This window comes from Rhyacophila brunnea, unplaced genomic scaffold, assembly GCF_057557595.1.
Source record: "Rhyacophila brunnea isolate RB1 unplaced genomic scaffold, BYU_Rbru_1.0 scaffold_20, whole genome shotgun sequence".
NCBI classification, from domain to species: domain Eukaryota; kingdom Metazoa; phylum Arthropoda; class Insecta; order Trichoptera; family Rhyacophilidae; genus Rhyacophila; species Rhyacophila brunnea.
In genome coordinates this window covers 680,104-703,879 of record NW_028232860.1, presented here as the reverse complement: position 1 = coordinate 703,879, position 23,776 = coordinate 680,104, and the positions used below count along the sequence as shown (strand labels likewise).

General features: G+C 33.6%; 1 protein-coding gene across 1 annotated transcript in view; it reads left to right on the top strand.

The window, feature by feature from the left end:
- The first annotated feature begins 176 nt into the window (after positions 1 to 176).
- Positions 177 to 23,776, top strand: part of Klp98A (kinesin-like protein 98A) — a 45,614-nt gene continuing 22,014 nt past the window's right edge. The window contains exons 1-13 of the mRNA XM_085948441.1: positions 177 to 406; positions 3,974 to 4,043; positions 6,976 to 7,098; positions 9,694 to 9,810; positions 10,505 to 10,744; positions 11,542 to 11,717; positions 12,710 to 12,974; positions 14,210 to 14,380; positions 15,217 to 15,456; positions 19,887 to 20,076; positions 20,911 to 21,085; positions 22,193 to 22,349; positions 22,691 to 22,864. Of these exons, the coding sequence (XP_085804567.1) occupies positions 360 to 406; positions 3,974 to 4,043; positions 6,976 to 7,098; positions 9,694 to 9,810; positions 10,505 to 10,744; positions 11,542 to 11,717; positions 12,710 to 12,974; positions 14,210 to 14,380; positions 15,217 to 15,456; positions 19,887 to 20,076; positions 20,911 to 21,085; positions 22,193 to 22,349; positions 22,691 to 22,864 (2,145 nt within the window). The 5' untranslated portion in view covers positions 177 to 359. The remainder of the gene's footprint in view (positions 407 to 3,973; positions 4,044 to 6,975; positions 7,099 to 9,693; positions 9,811 to 10,504; positions 10,745 to 11,541; positions 11,718 to 12,709; positions 12,975 to 14,209; positions 14,381 to 15,216; positions 15,457 to 19,886; positions 20,077 to 20,910; positions 21,086 to 22,192; positions 22,350 to 22,690; positions 22,865 to 23,776) is intronic.

The window sequence follows — 23,776 nt, the reverse complement described above, 5'->3', positions numbered from 1 at the left end:
ATGTAAAACGAGACCTTATCAAGACCTGAACAAAAACTAATCACTAAAGGGTTCCGAATAAAATAATAATTGTATTAAAAAAAAACTAGTACAAAATTGTATATTATAATTTTATTATAGGTAATAATACTCTAGATTTTTTGTAAAATACGATCGTGATCGAGCCAAAGAGATTCGACGGGATCGCGCTAGAATATTTTTTTAATGAAAACAGTTTTACCACGAACGACAACATTCACGGATTTAATCATCTGTCATCTTGATAGAACATTATTTTACGAGTGACGTACTCTCCGTGAGAAATATATTAAATAAATTTAGTCATATTTAATTTGAAACATATTCGATTATGATAAACCATGGCTTCTTTAAAAGTTGCTGTACGTGTTCGTCCTTTCAACCAAAGGTATGCCACTTCCAATAACTTTTAACGCTAATTAGGGCACCAACATAATACCTAATATTTTTTTGTAATCTATTTACACGGCATTCGTTTTTTGTTTACTATCTGTGTACTGTTTCGGGAATGAGATCAGATATACAGTAACTTCGCCTTTTTTTCCTACCATATTCATAACATTAATAGCGTTATATGCGCTCTTTAGAGTATTGTTTACATTGTAAAACTTGCAGATTAATATTCATTCCAGTTGTATTTATGTCAATATTATCAGATATATATTCAAATCTTTTAATAAGATACAGTTTCTAAATGTTTATTGATCTTTTATCACCATGTTTTCTTATGTTTCGTTTTGAAACAATGTATAATATAAATTATTTTTGACATATAAAGTAAGTATATCATTTAAAATTAGTAGACCATAACTGTGACCATTAGGTTTGTTATTGAAATAATATTAAAATACAGCTATGCGGCAGAAAGTAGACGATTATAATTAATTAATTTATTAGAAACAGAGTGAACCTGAGCGTATAATTTAATAACTTGCCACTGATTGTGCTTAACCATTGCTAAACCAAACATACTATTGGTATCATAAAAATTTATGAATCATTCAAAATCACATGATCACAAAGATGCTGTATTTGTTGGATACATTGAATATTTTGGGTAATTTTGAATCATTTTTTTTTATTATTTTCAATTTCAATTTATTTATTTTTAACATAATATTGTGGACATTACAAATTATAAGTTTAAGACGTTCACAACATGACATTTAGAAACAAAGAAATATAAAACAGAGAGAAAGCCTTAAGCAATGTTAATGTCATCTTGATTGGCATTATATCTCTGGAAACTCTTCTTTGCCTGCCGCAAGCTTCCTTGGCCGCCTTATAGGCCGTCCATAGACTGAAACCGTGTCCCGCAATAAACTTATAATTTCTGTTCACGGAAATATATTTTCACTAAGTATATAAGGGTCTGACCGTATCCGTTTATATACCGTATAGTAATGGCAAAAGAGTGGAGGTAGGCTGTTAGTATCCAACACAAATAATGCACACTAAACTTTGTCAGTCAAACGTATTTATTTTCATTGAACTAAGACTACAATGTGTAGATAGTGTTGTCAATTTTTAATATTCAAGTAAACCCTGCCTTATCCAAGCCATTGTAGATAATAGTCGAAAAATAGTCATTTATCTATAAAATATCTAAAAAAAAAAATATTTTTTTTAGAATTATTAATAACCATGTCCTTGCTTTTTCGTACAAGGTGGTTGTTAGTAATTTTGAACAATCACAAACACCCAGGCTTTGATAAAAACACATAAATGTTTTTGTCATGGCCGGGAATCGAACCCAGAACTCTCGGGTGGAAGGCCAGCGCCTTACCCACTGCACCACGAGAGCCGCCTTAAAAAAAAAAAAAATATATATGCCATTACACCATACATCATTTTAGATATTTTTGTAATAAACAAATATTTTTTATCGATTATGGTTTGGTTTAGGCAGGGCTTAATGAATTTAAAATAACTAACCAACACCATCTGTAATATGTATTCTTAATTCAACGAAAACACTATTTTTGTCAGATCGCCCATAGCATACCTAAACTATTATGGATTAGGCAGGGTTTGATTGAATTTTAAAAACTAACCATCACCATCTGCAAATTGCATTCTTAGTTCAAATAAAACAAATAAGTCATGACTGACAAAGTTTAGTTTGCGCTATTTATGTTGAACCTTAACTGCCTATATCCACCCCTCGCCACTGCCGTATATTATATTTACATGTAGGTACAGAAATCATGAGTTTAGTATGGCTCACGGCCTATAACCTCCTAGTCTCAGGCATGCTGTGTCTCTTTCTAAACGCTCCAACCACCGCAATCTATATCTCCCAGCCCCCCTTATCCCATCTAATCTATTATTTAAAAAGAACCTCTTTCATCCTTGAGACATGGTATGCCCAATAGAGTCACATACTTTCACATGAGAGACGACTGGGGGATCATCATTCAATGTGTCTTTATACAAATATGACAAAATTATTATAAACTACACAATGTAAAAGTTTCCGATGACGGCATGAAAAAAGATAGTTACCATAAAAATTTTTGAAACAATAAAAATAGCTTCTGAGAAAATATATTATAACCAATAGAAAAAATCTTTTTGAAAAAAGTAAGACACTCCGCTGGAATCGAACCTGCATCTCTCGGGTATCGCACCCAAGCACATAGTCCACTATACTAAAGAGGTCATACTTTATTAAAAAGGCCAATAATTATAGTTACAATATATTTTCTCAGAAGTGTTTTCAAAATAAGTAGGTATGTTCAATAATTATAATGTTACATTCTTAAATCTTGTGAATTATTCATTGAATAAAAAAAATATCGGTGTGTGTACTTATGTACGTGCGTTAGAAGTTATACTTCTTTGGCGTAACAAAATAAAATAATCGCACACCGCGTTAGTCAAAATTCACATCAACCAAAAATACTCCAACAGAAAATAGTTTTCACATAAACTAAATATGTAATACCAAACAAAAGTAACGTACCTATCACACTTAAAAATATTAAGCTTAGTTTTGACAGCTAATCAAATATAAAAAGGAGTAGGTAGGTACAATTCACAACGCGAAAGAATATTTTTCACCAAGCAAAATAATCAATACTCCTTATTCTATAATCACTATGGTCGGCTATGATCACATCATTGTGCGAGACGTCATGTTCCAGTCATGTCAAATAATAAAGTATGATATAAGATAGAAATGACGTTTTAATAGCGCCATATCAATAAAAACTAGAATAAAGGAGGGCCGCTTATTGGAGTGCCGCTGCTTTATTTCTAGACACTTTAACTTATATCACTAAATAAATTATTTAATTATTTCTTGTTGTTTTTATTTTATTTTAGCCAACAATAATAAATTCGTTTCCTAGGCAACGGAACAATTCTTCGTACATATAATAATAAATTCGATGCCTAGGTAACGGAACAATCCAAAACTATAATATTATACTGTATAATCGTCACGATTGCATTATCGTACTGTGGCGTAAAGGCAGTGCGTTCGGCTGATAACCGAACAATCATGGTTCGAATCCAATCGAGTGCGATTTTTTCGTTTGAAAAATAAATTATGTGTTACATGTCACACGCCAAAAATACACTCTGCTCTGATTTTCCAAACGCGCCTAAAGAAGTATAATTTCAAAAAAAATAGTTAATTGATAAAAATAGCGTTGAATGAGAGCTTATATCTGCCATCTTTCAATTGGTCACATACAGGATATTAATATTTCTATCAACTCAATTTCACCATGAAGTTTTGTAATAGAAATAGTTCATAAGTCTCGTAGTTATAGTCAAAATCCATAGGATATAGATTTCCCATAGATTTTATGTTTAATCTGTCTCTACTTCACAGCCGTCATTCACTCAATTATGCTAGTCATTGATACTATAACAGGACCATAATAAAATTAATCCATTGGCAGAAGATCAATTTATTAACATGATTTTTCTTTGTTATTCATTTTAGGGAATTGGACATGCAGGCAAAGTCAATAGTACAAATGGATGGAAAGAAAACTAGATTACACACAATAAAAGTAAGTTTCGACAATTCTTTTAGTTTTTATCTCCTTTAAAATGGTTCATAATATTTCTGCCAACAGTCAACTGAGGATGGAAAATTAAGAGAAACTATCACAGATGTTCGCTTGTTCTGGACATTGATGTCCAGTGGGGGTTGGCAGGTTATGCGTTGCATACGGGTAGGACATTATAAAGGGCAGCGAATGAAAGAATGACTACAATTATTACAATTGTTGACAGCAGTGGTGGATAAAAGATATCATATTTAAAAAAAATAATTGAAGCATACAAATCTTGATGGCATTATTATTGTTGTATTCCAATACACCGTATTGTAATGCAGGTTTCTCGCACATTTTCACAAGGTCTCCAAATCTCTCAGCGCCACAGACCTCTACGTACTTAAAACCACCATTGTTTGAGAGTAGGTTTCGTGGAAATGCTCTAATTGTCAGTAGATAGTGTGTTATGACAATTTAATGATTTTTGGTGTATTTGATGTTTAAGATAACTGAAAATTAGTAATAAAATAGACAATTTGTAACTAAAAATTGAACAGAAAAGTATTTTAAGCCTAATTAAGTGCGGCACTTTGACTACAGACATCACTGGTCCTGGATCTAAATATACATATATAATTCTTGATTCAGCTAGGATCCAAGATCTGAACCTTTCATCGCTAGTTATAAACAAAGTCTTTGCCACTGTAGTTTAAAATTTGACTTTATCTATGTTTAAAATTTTGTAGACCCACTATATATAAAATTAATACAGGCGGACTTCGACTTTCGAACGTTCGACTTTCGCACAATTCGCTATTTCGCACATTTAAAAAAAACCGTTTTTTTTAAACGTCGCGCTGTGGCGTAAAGATATCACTTGCATCCTGCTCGCACCCGTCACTTTGCTTCTGAGCTAGCTAGGATAGGTTTAGTCTTGTGCAGGACCGCGTGCAGGCGTGTTGTGTTGTGCGTTTTGCTAATTTTATTCATTTGAAATATCTCACCCTATAAATTTATAAACATGATTGAGAAACGGTAAAACTGCAGTGTTGATACGAACAAAAAGAAAACAAGGACTCATAAACTTCACACGATCGAGACAAAGATGGAAATTATTAGATGTTCTGATAGCGGTGAATCTTTTGCTTCAATCGGACGTTCGTATAGTTACGACATGGCACGGCTACAACACGGCATAGTTATGGATGAAATGGAAAAATCTTTGTCATCATGGATCGATGACCAACATCAAAAAGATGACCCTCTAAGTATCTCAATTATTCAAGCCTAGGCTCTCGGTTTGCACAAAGTTTGGAAGGCTAGATTAAAAGATGATTCTAATACGGTTTTTCAAGCAAGTAACGGTTGGTTTAACAATTTTAAAATGAGGTATTCTTTTCATAATATTAAATTCACTGGAGAATCGGCTGATGCGGATAAAGATGCTGCAAAAGAATTTATTTCCACATTATCCAAAATTATTCCTCTAGCCAAATATTTAATGTAGATGAGACAGGTTTATTTTGGAAAAAATTGCCTAGTCGTACATTCTTATCTAAGGAAGAATCAGTTGCCCTTGGGCATAAACCTTCTAAAAACCGATTGACATTGCTTCTTGGTGGAAACCATGTCTCTTAAACACCTCTTAAACATCTTATATTTACTTGATAAATAAATATTTTTAAATACACACAATTTTTTTTTTTTTTACTTCCCTCTACTTTCAAACATTTAACATTCGCACACATTTTCAGGAACCAATTATGTGCGAAAGTCGAGGTCCTCCTGTACTATGGACTGATGATACTAGGTTGAATTTGACTGGGTTTTGCCATTTGGCATCTTCAGGCATTATGCACACTTATTAGTAGTACTTTTCCAATGTTTGTGTTTTAACATAGCTTTTTTATTGGGACCATACATAAAATAGATTTGATATAAATAAAATCGATTTTAAGTTATACACATTTTTATTTTTATCACTCCCCACTCTTCACAGATTTTACATGATGTATTCGGTTATCGAACAAGTCACAAGGAGACTGACATGCGATAGGGATTCTTGGTGTCCTCATATGGTGTCGATATGCTTCCTGTTAGGGGACGAAATTATAAGAAGAAGGCACGACAACAATCATAATATCGGCGACACGGCTTGACTCCCTCGTTAAATCTTGGAAGAAGGAATAAAAATTAAGCCGTTCCCATTTGTATTTGTTCCAAAAAGCATTCTCAATGAACAAAAAATCGGTCTATTAATATTACAGTGAATTAGGTTGATGAAAACGTACACGATTCATCTGTGTCTCATATAGCACATACTAATTGTAATTTAATTATTGTATTGTACCAAAACTCATCTTTGCCATACAGCGGTTATAATCGATTCAGAAATGCCCATGATGAATTAATAAAAAATCTTTGAATTATTTACCAACTCAACATTCACAAAATTTATTTATTTATTGATGTATAATTTTACTCATAAATAATACTTACATAAAATATAGCCTCAAATCTTGATACACAATCTTTACAACGAAAAATAAATATACACTCCAATATAAATAAAGATTTACCAATATAAATTAATAAAAGTAGAATTTTAGTCTCCAGAAATTTGTTTATAAACATATATATTTATTATGACATAATATTGGTTATGTTTACAACACATGCTCATTACACTGTTGTATTGAATGACTAACTAAATGATACTATGCGCATGTGCATGTACCCTTGAAACCGAAATGAATGTAATCATAATAATAAATTATGTGTTACATTGGCGCGTGCAACTTCGTCACGCGCCAAAAATACACTCTGATTTGTTTTCCCAAACGCGCCAAAAGAAGTATAACTTCAATAATTTACACAATGGCATATTCTTATTAGGCTGACAACATTTTCCTGTGTAATAATTGTGTTTATGTTAATCTTTTAGGGAGCCGCTATACGGGATCAGCAAGGAAATGAAAATGGAAGGGACCGCTACAAGGATTTCACGTTTGATCATTCCTATTGGTCGTTTGACAGCCACGATAATCATTTTACGTCACAGGAACAAGTAAATAGTTTTCATATTATTGCATTACGACGAATATTATTTTCTCCATGTCCCTTATCAATGCGAATTTATCCATTTTTTAAATTGTTCATGGACCACAAATGTAGGGGATAATGATATTATCTAATATATAAAAAATAATATTTGTTTGTGTGTTTGTTTGTTTGTTTGTTTGTTCGTATTGAATGCACTGCCATACCGTTCATCCGATTGCGATAAAACTTTGTCAACTTATTGCTTACACTTTCGCGAAGAGTATAGGCTATACTAATATATAAAAATGAATGTCTGTCTGTCTGTATGTCTGTCTGTCTGTGTGTCTGTCCCGTATGCGTTCCTATACCATTCATCCGATTGCGATGAAATTTTGGTAAGTGGTTGTATGCACACCCATGAAGGTTTCTGAATTAGAAAAATCATCATCTTCTTCTTCTTCTTCATTCTATTTTCTTTTATTCATATGGTTCCTATACCATTCATCCGATTACGATGAAATTTTGGTAAGTGGTTGTATGCACACCCATGAAGGTTTCTGAATTAGAAAAATCATCATCTTCTTCTTCTTCATTCTATTTTCTTTTATTCATATGGTTCCTATACCATTCATCCGATTACGATGAAATTTTGGTAAGTGGTTGTATGCACACCCATGAAGGTTTCTGAATTAGAAAAATCATCATCTTCTTCTTCTTCTTCATTCTATCTTCTTTTATTCGTATTGTTCCTATACCATTCATTCAATTGCGATGAAATTTTCATCAGTTGTTGTGGTAACACCCGTAAAGGTTTCTGAATTAGTACAACCATCTTCTTCTTTTTCTTCATTCTATCTTCTTTTATTCGTATGGTCCCTATATCATTCATCCGATTGCGATGAAACTTTCGTCAGTGGTTGTGCGAACACCCGCAAAGGTTTCTGAATTTGTACAACCATCTTCTTCTTCTTCTTCATTATATCTTCTTTTATTCGTATGGTTCCTATATCATCCATCCGATTGCGATGAAACCTTCATCAGTTGTTGTGGTAACACCCGTAAAGGTTTCTGAATTAGTACAACCATCTTCTTCTTCATTATATTTTCTTTTATTCGTATGGTCCCTATATCATTCATCCGATTGCGATGAAACTTTCATCAGTGGTTGTGCCAACACCCGCGAAGGTTTCTGAATTTGTACAACCATCTTCTTCTTCTTCTTCATTATATCTTCTTTTATTCGTATGGTCCCTATATCATTCATCCGATTGCGATGAAACTTTCATCAGTGGTTGTGCCAACACCCGCGAAGGTTTCTGAATTTGTACAACCATCTTCTTCTTCTTCTTCATTATATCTTCTTTTATTCGTATGGTTCCTATATCATCCATCCGATTGCGATGAAACCTTCATCAGTTGTTGTGGTAACACCCGTAAAGGTTTCTGAATTAGTACAACCATCTTCTTCTTCTTCTTCATTATATCTTCTTTTATTCGTATGGTCCCTATATCATTCATCCGATTGCGATGAAACTTTCGTCAGTGGTTGTGCCAACACCCGCAAAGGTTTATGAATTTGTACAAACATCTTCTTCGTCTTCTTCATTATATCTTCTTTTATTCGTATGGTTCCTATACCATTCATCCGATTGCGATGAAACCTTCGTCAGTTGTTGTGGTAACACCCGCAAAGGTTTCTGAATTAGTACGACCATCTTCTTCTTCTATTAATTGTATGAGTTCCTATTCCATTCATCCGATTGCAATAAAACTTTCTTCAGTAATTGTGCCAACACCCGCGAAGGTTTCTGAATTAGTACAATCGTCTTCTTCTTCTTCTATTCGTATGTGTTCCTATACCATTCATCCGATTGCAATGAAATTTTGATCAAGTGTTGTGCTCACGCCCGCAAAGGTTTCTAAATTGAGACAACCAATTCTTCTTCTTTTTCATCTATTCTATCTTCTTCTATTCATATGCGTTCTTATACCATTCATCTGATTGCGATGAAATTTTTGTAAGTTGTGCGCACACCTGCGAAGGTTTCTAAATTAGTATTATATAAAATACAAAGTTTGTTCCATCCAATTTTGGTTTGTTACTGCATATTAATAACATTAATAACGTTTGCATATTTTGGATTCGATTTTAATTTAGTGTTCTTTTGTTTGACCTTTACTTCTATTAGAATTATTTTCATATTGATATATTGTATTACACAGATATTTTAATATTAAAAAAATAATTACCTCTTATTATTTTTTAAATATCTAAGATAAATATAACCACGAAGCGACCCTGTGCGAAGCCGGGTACTTCAGCTAGTATTCTATAAATATTATCGGTAGATCCCTACATGCTGTCAAGGAGCTATTTGACCCTATTCAACTGGCTACCTTAGAGATTGGCTTTTGTATGATTCAAAGAATATATTTTATATTATTAGATTTATTGTGAGAAAATATATTATAGTAATATAACTCAGCCAATGTTAATGATATCTCATGTAGGAAAATAAACCTTTATATGTAGTTATGTATCATGACTTTTTATGATGTTTCACTGAAAACATTATGCTAGATATTTTATTCCATTTGTTGATCATTTTTTTGCTTACAGGTTTTCGCAGACCTGGGCGTTGATGTCATCGACAGCGCGTTTGAAGGTTATAATGCCTGCGTGTTTGCATACGGGCAGACTGGAAGCGGGAAAACTTTCACCATGATGGGATCGATGGTATGGATAACCTTTCTACAATTTAGCTTATCAATCTCCATAAGCACAGACATCTGTTTTCATTTTAGCATGGAACATGCTTTTGTCTTGACCTCCCGAGCGGATTCGTTACGAAAAATCGCACAGGCGCAGCAGTAACTAAAAATAAAGTCACAAAAGTAGGGCGGCGCGGGCTGCAAGAGACTTTACAGATCAGTCGGCCGCGAACGGCACTTCGGGAATGAGATGTAAACCTGCGCCCCGCAATTTATTTTATTTTCTTTCGAATTTGGACAACCAGCATTCAGAGAATTAGTAGGCAAAGCATGTTCCATGTTTAATAATTTTAGCCATCAGGGTTTAAGTAACCATCATTTGAGGGGCCCAGGGGGGGCGGAGCCCCTCGCATATCGCAATAACCTGAGGGCCCCAGGGGGTGAAGCCCGTTTTAATTAAGTATATTTAATTTTTGTGGAGAATTTTTATATGGTGCGCCAGGAAACAGATTCCAGCTTCCCCAGTGTGCCTTGAGATAAAAAAGTTTGGCAGACACTGATCTAAAGGCAACCTAAATATCATAAATTTATCGATTTTCCAGCAGTTTATATGACCAAAAAATCAACTTGATTTAGTTTGACTTTCTTTTGCATGTAGATAATATCGAATGTTTAATATACAATATTTTTAACATACCTGTATATTTGTTTTGTGACAGGAATGCCAAGGATTGATTCCTCGGATATGTCGCAGCTTGTTTTCCCGGGTGGCGGCCGGCAAAGAAAATGGCGCGTCATACCGCACAGAGGTCAGCTACCTCGAGATCTACAATGAGAGAGTAAAAGATCTCTTGGGAGGGGATGCGGGACACTCCCTCAAAGTCAGAGAACACCCTCGGCTCGGAATATACGTGCAAGACCTCTCTAAGCATCTCGTGTCGGATTATGACGATATAGAGGTCAGTTGAATATGTTGTAATATTTTAGGGATTACAGTCTGGACAGATTTTTTAATCTTGAAATTATATGATTTTTTGGGGTATTGAAAGATTTAATTTAAAAAAATATGTTGTAAGTAATAAAAATCATACACATTGATTTAGTGCATATGTCAACGAGTTCTTTCACCTTTCACAGAACGTTCCTGACCTGAACGGACAATGTTTCTTATTGCTGAGACATTATTTTAACGGGTGTAAACAAAAAATTACCTAAAAAACAAAACACACAAATTATGTACACAGAACGAAAAATGTCAACAAGTGACTTTAAATTTTAAGCCGAAATGTAAAATAATAAACAATATTGGTTATAATGAAGGATGTCCATTAAACGTGTTGGGAATCTTTGGTCTTAGGTATTACAGACATGTCTATAAATAGAAATTCACACGATGACCGCCTGCAATTCATTTCAATGTTTGCCATGCATTTAATTGACTGAATTAAAATAAATTGGATTTTTAATTTTAATTGAATTTTCAATATTTTAGATGTAAATAAATGATGGATGAAAGAAATGTGAAACAGGGAATTAATTGTATTAAAATGATACACGACTGCAGAAACTACATGTAAATAGTGGGAAGACGTGAACACAAGCATAGAACAAGGATGTCTATGATGTTTTTCTCTCAACCCTGGCTCGCCATACCCATTCCACAATGTTTGACAACCAAAATCCTAGTAAAAATATCTGTTACAATACTACACATCGTGGTATCCGTATGCTTCTAAATTTGAGTGGTTTTATTTAGGATTGCATGCATCGAGGAAATCTGCACAGGACCACAGCATCGACACAGATGAACGACGTTTCGAGCAGATCGCACGCCATTTTCACAATCACGTTCGTGCAAGCCGTTTTCCTGCAGCATAATAACATGCCCAGTGAGACTGTCTCTAAAGTACACCTTGTGGATCTGGCGGGAAGGTGAGTGTGATTCTTTCTTTGTACTGGAGTCATTACCTAGCCTTCCTCCATACTTTTGTTGAAGAACTGAATGTTTACATTCTCAAAAATACATTTACGTAATTTTATAAATGCTTGGGTGTTTATGTGATTGTTTCACTTCTACTACATACTTTACTACTGTCAGTAGTGTTAAAAAGAATTATATATATATATGGCCGTGCGGCTTAAGCATCGGCCTATAGCGTCGTGGGTCCCTGTTCGAATCCTGGGTCTGGCAAGAACGTCCTATTGTTTTTCAATTTGTCTATGAGTCAGAGTATGGACTTAATAGGTTGAACAAGTGGCTGACATCTATTTCTCGTAAAAACAAAATCTGTTAAAACAAACCTCCACTCTGTGGAGACCCATATCGTCGTTTCCATTGCAAAATTGTATCTATATCTGCAAAATGTCACATTTTCAGGGGAGCATAAAAACCGTTTATAAAATGTATGGCACTTGAATCAATTCAAAAAAGGTTTTCATAATTTCAACGAAAATGCAATTTTTGTAAATTGTGTTATTTTTCATGTGTGTAAAGGCAATTTTTGCGGTTTTAATTATACAAAAATATCAAAAACGCATATTTTGCAGATATACAATTTTGCAATGGAAACGACTATAGTATGATCTTATTAGGATCGGACATGATTGAAAAAAAAACAAAAAAATATCAGTAATCAAATAAGTAGGTAGTTTTTTTCTAATATCTAACCTCTACCCAAACAGCTTATGAACTTTTAGAATTACAGGACGTGATGATGTTTCTGAAATCTTTAAAGTGTGATTAAACTGGTACCTTTAGAAAAATAAATATTTTGTAAGTTGGCGGAAACATTGCACCATTACTGATAGCTATTAGTTAAAGATTCAGACGTATGACATATGCAGATTATGTTCAGTGATTTTACAGATGATGATCAGACGAGTATATTTATAAAATGAGTGTAATGATATCATGTCAATTTTAGCGAGCGTGCCGATGCATCAGGAGCTACCGGCCAGCGGTTGGTAGAGGGTGCTCACATCAACAAATCGCTGGTGACGCTGGGATCTGTCATATCGGCGCTTGCCGAGGCTTCGATGCTGCAGAATACACCCGCACCCACTGGTGGCAGTGCACAGAAGAATGCCAAAACCATCAAAAATGTGTTCATCCCGTACAGAGACTCCGTGCTCACTTGGCTTTTGAAGGACTCTCTCGGTGGGAATTCCAAGACAATCATGATAGCAGCAGTAAGTTTATATGATCTGAATATTCCTCTAGTTGATGGTTTTCTCCTATATTTATATTAAATTTTGAGGAATTGTTAACGGTAGAAGGGTTTATCAATTCGGTAAACACCAACTGGAAGCCAGGACTACTGGACGATTGCCAACTTGTGAAATGAATTCAACGTTACAATTTGAAATATACCAACATCATCAATTTTACTTTTTCAAATCTAATATTGATTGTCTTTTTAGATTTGTAATGGTCAAATTGCACAATTCACGCCACTCTAGATGAGGCAATAATAGTTCTAACATTGTGCAATACACAATCTGGTTTGATGATGTAGAACCGTATTAGGCAATGATTTTTACAGACCAGCCAAGATTTTGTTGATTGTGTATGATGGAGTATAATATAATACATGATTGCCGAGCTCTAACAAATTTACGTAATATTTTTTGAATTTTGATCCAGAGCAAGGACCTAATAGATTGACTAATATGCAACTATTTCTTTCTTTCAAGAGGCGGAACACTATATTATTTTTTATTCAAAAATGACTATATACGAAATAAAAATGTAACATACCTATTAGAAAGATGGTAGCCATTATTGACAGCATGTGAAACATAGTGTATAGCAGTAGCAAACGGTGGAAGTAGGATGTCGAGATTCAACATAAATAGAGCACACTACACTCAGTGTCTCATACGTTTTCATTGAACTAAGAATTCAAATTGCAGATGGAATTGGTCAGTTTTTAAAAGTTAATTAAATCCTGCTTACACCGAACCATTATAGTAGAGGTAGGCTGTGGAGGTCTGACAAAAAATAATACCCTTTTTCAGTCATACTTATTTGTTTTTATTGAACTAAGAACACAGATTCCAGATGGTTTTTAAAATTCTATTAAACCCTGCCTAAGCCAAATCATAATAGATAAAAAATATTCTTCTATCTATAAAATATCTAAAGTTATAATATATGATTTAATAGCATAATTTTATATATGGAAGAATATTTTTTATCTAATATATATTATGGTTTGCTTTAGGCAAGGTTTAATTAAATTTTAAAAACTAACTAACACTATCACTATCTGCAATTTGTATTCTTAGTTCAATGAAAACAAATAAATATGACTGACAAAGTTAAGTGTGCACTATTTATGTTGTATCTCTATAACCTACCTCCATCCTTCGCCACTGGTGTATACAACCAATGTTAAATATTTGTTTGATTTTTGTTTCGATAGATATCACCAGCAGACTGCAATTATGGAGAGACTCTTTCCACTCTAAGATACGCAAACAGGGCCAAGAATATTATCAACAAGCCGACAATCAATGAAGATCCGAACGTCAAACTCATCAGGGAACTCCGCGAAGAAATTGACAAACTCAGATCTCAAATTGGACACCATGTGGTGAGTTTCACATAATATACAATCTATACCAGGGGTAGTCAACCTCCTTCCAGCTTTCATGGTGGGCGGTGGGGGTTTTAAAAACAGCATTAGTTTCAGGGATCTCATTAATAATTTATTTAATTAAATGTAATTTCATCAGATTTCATGCTTCTATGTATGCAAAGTATAAATAAAAAGATTGTTGAAGAAAGAAAGTTGTTTTATAAAGATTTATTCTGCTAAACTTAGCGAAAGTGTTTGGTAAGTAATTATTTTTATATGCTTTAACTTGCTGTAACTCTGCTTATAAATTTTATAAAGTAAAGTTACTTCCCTACTTTATAAATCACCATTACTGTGGAACTGGTGGGCGGTTAGAAAATTTTACTACTAACAGAGATACAAAAGTGGGCGGTAGGTATAAAAAGGTTGACTACCCTTGATCTATACTGTGACTATTATGATCAATATATATATATATATATAACATGCATAATGCTATAAACATACTACATTGCTGTGAGGTTTGATGGTTTTGACATGAAACAAGACATAGTCGGAAGAGTGCCAAGTGTGAGTGATGCAATAGGCATATGAATTAAATTTATTGCATTCACCATTATGTTAGATTATGAGGTTGACTTATACTAAATGCAGCTTTATGTTCCATATTTATTACATTATCTTGATGCGGTTAATCTACAATTGCATAATGTTCTAAACATTGAAAAAACAACATGTGAATTGGCAGGCGCGGGATTCAAACTCTAAACAAGATATTATCCCACTCAACCACGATGGGCACTTGTAAGATAGTATGTTCATTTCATTCATTGTTGTCTTCTGTATTTCAGGATTCGATTGACAATGAACCGCAGGTCTTGGCAACCCTTCAACGAAAAGAGGCCCAGGAGAAAGTGCTCACGGAGAAATGGACAGAGAAATGGAGGGAGACCCAGCAGATTCTGCAGGAACAGAAAGCGCTGGGTCTCAGGAAGAGTGGACTGGGAGTCGTCCTGGATTCTGACATGCCGCATTTGGTCGGCATCGATGATAATCTTCTCTCTACCGGTGTTACCCTCTACCATCTCAAGGTTTGTAAAATGCCTCATAAAATTAATGTGAAGGTCCCTGAATAAAATAGGGTACTGTTCGGTTATCAAGAATACAGCGGAAAACACATTTTGAAAATACCCGATATCGGCGACGGCTTGGCGATGTTGGATTTTAATATAATTGTGAAGTATGCATAGAGTTTTCCCTTCGGAATTGATTTTCATTCACCTCAAGACAGTTTGACATTTTGCTGATTTGTCAGTTTTACGATTTTCAAGTCGTCACTGTCAATATAAATTTGGGGTCATGTGCGTAGTCCATTCTGGAGTCTGGCCTTCACAATATCGTCCGACACCACCTCAGGCTGATAGGCCAAATAGAACAGCTTGCAATCGCCGATTGCGACCACTGACATTTTAATAGAATAAAATATGTGTAGTTATATAAATGTTTCGTTAAAACACGTGCATTTAAATATGATGAATAATTATACATCTCATAAATTCGAATATAAAGCAATGTATGTGATTATTATAAATGGCGATCCAATATAACATGAATATTAATCTGCCACGGGACCCATTTAGATAATAAAAGGTTAGCAGTATATAAATAATAAATGCTTGCAGCCGTTGAATAATATTTAAAAAATCAAATTTTGAATTAAAATTTAACCTTAAATAACATAATCTTCCGGTGCGGGACATTCATATCGAAACAAAATTTATTTTGGGTAGGGTTTGGGTATTATAAATAGGTAGGTATATAAAATCACAAATTAAAAAAAATATAGCAATTTATATGACCAAGTAGAGTAGAATTAGGTTGGGATAACCTTCATCCAGCAGTGGATTGATCCTGGTTGATGATGATAAAAACGATATTATGAATGGGTAAATATAATATCAACAGTTTTGATAAATATAGCAATCGTTTAACCGCTAGTAGTAGAATCAGATTGCGGAACCCTTCATCCAGCAGTTGATTGATCCTGGTTGATGATGATGATGATTATGATGACGATATGAATATGTAGATAAATAACATTAGCATTAGTATAGAAATTCAATACTGTCAAGAATGCAATCAACGTAGAGAGGCCTTCATTCAGCAGTGGATTTATTGAGGCTCGTGATAATAATAGCATTATATATAGATAGGTAGATAATAATATAATATCACTGATTTTGATAAATATAACAATTCATGTGTAAGTAAGGAGTAGAATAAGGCTGAGGAGGCCTTCATCCAGCAGTGGATAGGTCAAGATTGATGATGATAGGGACGTTAAAAATAGGTAGATATTATACAATATCACACATTTTGATGACTATAACAATTCGTATTAATTTCTTTCATTGTTTACAATGGCAACTTTGTTAGTTTAATATGACTATATTCTGATCTATGGAAATTAGTAGCCTAGGTAATTATTCAATAAAAAAAGAGTGAGTGGACATCCACAAAGAAGTATTTTAAAAAATCAAATTTGGAATATCACGTTATCTATGAAATGGCGGACAGTGGCGGACGCCGCTATCAGAAGATATTATACATAGTGAATTGTACCAAGATTATAGTTTTTTCACCAGAAAAAAGTGCGCCAATGCCTACATTACGATATTTGAATAAAAATAATCGATTTCGTTTGTCAAATAAAGGATTAGAAGGTCTTAAGCGACGAAGACATCATTCTGTTAGGCGTGAACAGTAAATATGGCGATCGTATACGGTGTGTAAGAAAATATCGGATATAAACGTCACGTTCATGTAAAATCATGGAAAATTTCTGAAATGTGTTCAATTCAATCGGTAGATGAATCGGTAGCGCACATTTCGAAGTGAAGATGTAAAAATAACAATAAAATGTCGCTTAAATGAGCTGTTGGTGCATTTTCCAAAATCTATAATAAATAAATAATAATATATAGGAGATTATTAAATATGCCAAATTAATTCATCAATTACTCATCAATTACTAAAATCACATATGGCAATACGTACATAATATTGAAATATCAAGACAGCTATTAACGATAGGTATTCTTTATATTCTTTGCCAACGAACAGAATATTAATTTTTCTTTGGCTATGTATGTTCCGCAAGTGCCATGCAATCTTGTGATATAAAGTATTAATAAGCATCTCTCTAGTTATAGTCAAAACTCTTTGATATATTATTGTTATTGTTAACGATCACATTACATATGATAGGAGATTCAGTGGTCAGTGTAGCATAAAACTGTAATTAATACCGCATCTCATTATTGTGTATCAAAGTCACTTTGTTTTGTTCATGACAATTTAATTGTATTCAAATGGGTACATGTTGCTTTATCACCAGATCATTCCCATATTAATTATATTCAAAAGTGTTTTAAAGTAAAAGGTTCTTGAAATGGTTTGGAGTATCTGTGAGTGAATATAAAAATAATGTGTCCATTTCATTTATAACTTCCGAAACCTGCCAAAAGCATATAAAGAAAAACGCTGAAAAACTTAATAATCGATTAATTAAAATAATACAAATAAATGATTATATTATGTCAATTTACATTTGAGTATATTTGTGGTATGGCAGTTACCATTTTCGTAAAATGGCAGTGAGTCATTAAAAATGTTTTATATCGTAGAAAAAAATATTGTTGGTATACTAATAATTAGGCTTAGGATTTTTAGGTGCTAAAAAATGAATAATAGGTACCTAAAATATGTAGATATAATTGGAAAATATTTTATTAAACTTTCATAAATATGTGCTAAAAAACAAATATAGGTGCTAAAAATTTAAGTAAGTATTACAATAAATCATAATATTTCAACAGTTTAATTTATTATTTATTCGCAAACAAAAAACACTTTATTACAATAAATAATAAAATAATGCTTCACATTTTCGAAAGTGAATCTTGGACGATTTGATCTTAGCAAATTTTTACACATGAATAAACTTCTTTCCATTTATACAGGTGTTATTATTGCGTATGTAAATGAAACTATTTCTGAAGTAGAAAAAATTGGAACATCTGAGGCATCTGATGGATTTTCCAAAACAGCTTTCTATATTAATATTCTGCAGCGTTTGCAGTGTTTGATTTTCATTTAAAACACTATTTAATTTTGTACTTATTTTTATTCCAATTGGTCCAAGAACATTGAAATTTTGTGTTTATGTGAAAATATGTGCTTAAACCTAGAATATGTAAAAATATGTAATTATGCAAAAATATTTTTAAATAGGTGCTAACAAATAGGGCTTAAATGTTTCAAAATTGTCTGAAACATATAGACATTTTTGATATTTTGTTGTAGGGCCGCTCAAAAAAAATACTTAAATACTTAGGATTCTTAGGCTAATATTTTATAATAATTATTTTAGAAATTATGCCTATAAAAGAGAAATAAGACATTTTTATTGATTTGTCAACATTTTTCAAAAAATAGAAACCGCCGTTTACCTTTCTAGAGCCTAGGATTCTTAGCCTAATATTTTATAATAATTATTTTAGAAATTATGCCTATAAAAGAGAAATAAGACATTTTTATTGATTTGTCAACATTTTTCAAAAAATAGAAACCGCCGTTTACCTTTCTAGAGCCTTTATTTATTACAGTAAAGAATTATTTATAGTTTAATAAAAATTATTGTTCTACTTAAAAACTTAAATAATTACAAGATAAAAAGAACTTTTTATATACTTACCACGTTTTTAAATTTTCTGTTGAATCATATAAACTTTTTATTGTACTTGATAGAAATACTGAATAAATATTATAGAATACAGAAATGTCATATTGACATTTCATATTGATTTCCATAGTAACGCACGTATATATTAATAATTTAGTTGCTAGGACACACTTAGCAACCAATAATAGTGAGTACTGTACGAAAACATTTTCTTGGCTACGTGTTAAAACTGTGAACTAACATGCTCCGCCCATTTTTAACCGCAGTTCCATTATAAGCTCCTCCCATTTAGTAAACAACAGCGTCTGGAGCGTAGCCAAGAAGATGTTTTCGAACAGTAGTAAATAATACTTTCATCGATTTTTTTCCGAAACATACAAAACAGAATTTACTGAAAATGAATTCAATTCTGCTTAAGGATATTAAGGCCAAAATATTAAAAGAATGCATTGTCGTCGTGTTCTGATATATTCTAAAAGTTTCAAATGTCTAGCTAGTCGGGAAGTTAGTTAAAAATCTTGGACAAATAAAAAAAAAATTTGTACTAATAAAATGAAAATGGGCTGTACATGTCGCTCGGTGAGTGTGTAAATGATCAACAAAGAGCACTAAATGAACACAGGGCTACACTAAAACCCGCTGTCAACGAATTCAAGTTAGGTGAATGTACATAGCAGCGAAGCCTTCATCCAGCAATGGATTAACACCGTCCAATGATCATGATGAATGTCAAAAATTAACATTATAATTGCAAAGAAACAATGCTTGTTATTCCAGGAGGGGGAGACCCATATTGGTAGCGAAGAGTGTGATACTCTGCCTGACATCATCCTGACAGGCGGTGGCGTCCTACCTGAGCACTGCCGCATCAGCCTGCAAGACGGCGTCGCCACCATCTTTCCCAATCCCAACGCGCAATGCTGGCTCAACACTGTACTTATAGATAAACCAGCCAAGCTAAGCCAAGGTAGTGTTTGCTAACATGAACATCCCTTTGGCCACCTTTTATTAGCTTTGTTCTGAGAAGGCTTCACTGTAATGCCAAAAATCGTATAGTTTCGAGACACCTTTTCTCATCACAAACATTTAATTTTAACGAATGACGATTTTCATAATGCAGACATGTCAAATAAAATATTAAATTTGCTTTAAAATACGGATGAAATAAAAACAAGAATATTATACCTGCTATATCATAATAATATGTATGTAATAAACTATTAATATATGTAGCTGCAGTGACATCCAGTGGAGTTGGTGGGTTACGTATTGTTTAGGGGCGGCAAATAAAGGAACGAATATGATCATTATAACATTTGTAAGCAGTTGCAGTTTTCCGTGAAGCGGACGATGCTGTCGCTTTGTTAAAAAATACAGACATCTTAGTTTTAAGACATCATAAGGGATCCTCCATACTTGTCAGCTCTTCAGACCTCCACGTACCTAAAACCACAGCTGTTAGAGAATAGGAAACAGTAGTTGTTTCGTGGAAATGCTCTAAACCTCAGTGGATTAATTATGTGTATGTCATGAATTCTCAAGATTTTTGAGAAATTAATATACCATTCTTAAATCTCGAGAAAAAGAATACTCTTGAATTCGAGAATTCTCAGATGTTGAGAAGCCAGACAAGCTCTGCTTACCACAACATATTTCTTTTTCTGTTCATGATAAGGATATGCTTTATAGTTCCATTTTACAATGTATCAAGCAATGGATATCGTTGTATTGAAAGCATCAGAAAAGATTCTCAATTATCTTAACAAAAGTGCTAAGCTGATCATAATGGTTTGATTTTCAGGTTGCATTCTCCTTTTGGGTCGCACGAACATGTTTCGCTACAACGATCCAGCAGAGGCGGCCAAATTGCGCCGAGAAGGAAGTACGTCTATGATGAACCTATCCCGTCTCTCTCTCCTCAGCTGGTCTACCACTGACTTGGCTGCGAGCACTGAGAACCTTGCCTCTGTCGTCGGGTAAATATTTCTACAAATGCACATATATTGGTGCCTTTCACCTAAAAACATTTCATCGGCGTCGTTTATATTTAAAATACCTACTTATATGATGGAAGACGTTGAAGAAAACCTTCTTTACTAGACACAGCCTGAATATATGGAAGTGAAACTGGAAAAAGAAGAATTAGGACTAATGACACATTGCGGATTTATTTGTAGCAAAATTCCCACTATTATCAGCGACATCTGTCAAACACCACAACCATTTCGACACAATGTTAGATGCACTCAAACAGTCAATTCCATAAATTATTATATGTGCAGATAGTATATTATTATTTACTACATACACTGACAATTTCAAAAATGAAATATGGTTGGCTTGTACCAGAACTAAAACATTCACACTGTGTCAATTATTGTACATAAATGGGCAGCCAAATACAATGAACCTTTATTGAAGTTATACTTCTTTAGGCGCATTTGGAAAATCAGATCTGAGTGTATTTTTGGCGTGTGACATGTAACACATAATTTATTTTTTCACACAAAAAAACACACTCGATTGGATTCGAACCAACGATTGTTCGGTTATTAGCCGAACGCACAACCATTACGCCACAGAATGATTAATATAAAACCATCACAGTAGCCTCGGTTCTGTAGACCGACCACCCAGCATGGATATGGACATCAAAACCGGTAGAGTAATCTTTTCCAACAACTCGAGCATGCGCATGTTCGCACCCTGCGTACCCTCGGAAAGACCTGCACGCCACACGCATCATGTGCACCTACGGTATGGACTTCCTAGGACTGAGTGAAGTGCAATATTTACAATACTTAGATGACCAATTATAAAAATCTCATACATAATATGTGCTTCCTACATAATACAAAAATGTCAAAACAATTGTCAAAAATAGCAATGGGTTATAGTCACTATGTTTCAATGTGCTAACGTATAGAATTTTTTCTCTGGCTACCAATTCATCAGCACTGTTAGTTGTTAAAAGTTTTATACATAATATGACGAAAAGTTCATAATCCAGATCACTTTAGTTTTAGTCCAAACATATCAATTAATATAACGATTATTATTATATATTTTTTATTTACTTCCAGTGACATTGAGGCAGACATGCGTGCTGATGAAATAGAAGCCCAAAGGCTTGAACTGATGAAAGAGAGAGAGGTCTTTCAGAAGGAGCAGCAAGAGAGGGAGAGACGGTGGCATAGAGAAAAGGAACAGCTTCAAGAGGCGCAGAAACGGCTCGATACGGTAAATAATATCTTCTGTGAATGCCATTGATGACAACATAAATAAATACACAGGTATAAACTCGATATCAAAACTGCAGTTTTGAATGCTTGAAGAAATTGTTGATATTCTATTACCACAAGATGAGGCCAGTGTCTTCACACATTTAAACGAGGATCTCAGTCAAATAACAAAGAAGATACTTGTGGAGATAGCAGATATTAAAAAGCAATAATTTGAACGGTTTAAGAATTTTCTTAATCATGATATGAGTTCAAATACAGGCTGTGGACCATATTTCCCAATGTGCAGTATCCAACGATTCGATTCAACTTAATGATTGTATTTTTTTGCATCATCAGGAAAGACAACAGATGGAAGAAGAATACGCGTCTCAATGCCGCCAATTGAGTTCCGACTGGAGAGCCTTAGAACGAGGATGGGGCGCAGGTCGGAAGGCTTTGAAGGAGAGGCAGAAGGAACTGAGTGGACGACAAAAGAGACTTCTGTCACTCAAAGGAAATCATCAGCAAATGGTATGATGACTCACATTTTTTTCTTTACATTCATTTTGCACTTTCATTATGCTAGAATCTATTTAGTTTCGTGTTTCTATTTAGCTTTTTTTATACAACCAAGGGTTTTATTTTTTATACAGTTATTATACCCAGAGTAAATGAGCAAACTCGTCGACACTATGACTCGACTATCTGAACCTATCTAGTTGTGAGCGAAATAGAAACATTTCTATTTTAGCCCGATTCAACTCAACGATTGGGGTAAAAGAAAGCGTTTATGCTGTCAGTTTGACATTTGCTTTTATAATGATGGTTAACAATTCGAAACTAAAATAATACGCAAGTAAATACAATCAACAACTTCTTACTTGTCCGTATACAGTCAACAATAGTTTGTAAATATGAGGCAAGACTGCTAATTGTAGCCATCAAGCTGGCCAATAGATATTTTTTAGTTTAATTACAATTTTTAACAATAGCAACACAGCATTTGTCATGAACCAATTAAAAGCTTTGACATGATCGAATTGTTAAGTGAATTGTTGCGTATGATTAGTATTTAAGGTTAACGATACATGTAGTCGTCGAGTATGCATATCTGCTCATATGTAATTAGAACATTACAGGATTTTCATTCACAATTATTCATAACATTTTTATTATTGATAGTGTACATTAATTAATTCTTAAACTGAGAGGTAAATTAGGTTATTCAAAAAACGTAAAGTGAGTTAATCTAGAAATACATCTTTTTCATACTTGTCAATATTGATTTTATGGACTTGCACGTGAGGACAGATTCAAAAGCTTATTGAAAACACTTTTACCACTTTGTTTCACCACAAATAACGTTTAATAATACAGATTAATGTGTCTCCTTTAGAATTTTTAATAATTCAAGTTTACAACCAATTGTGAGTTACACCTTGT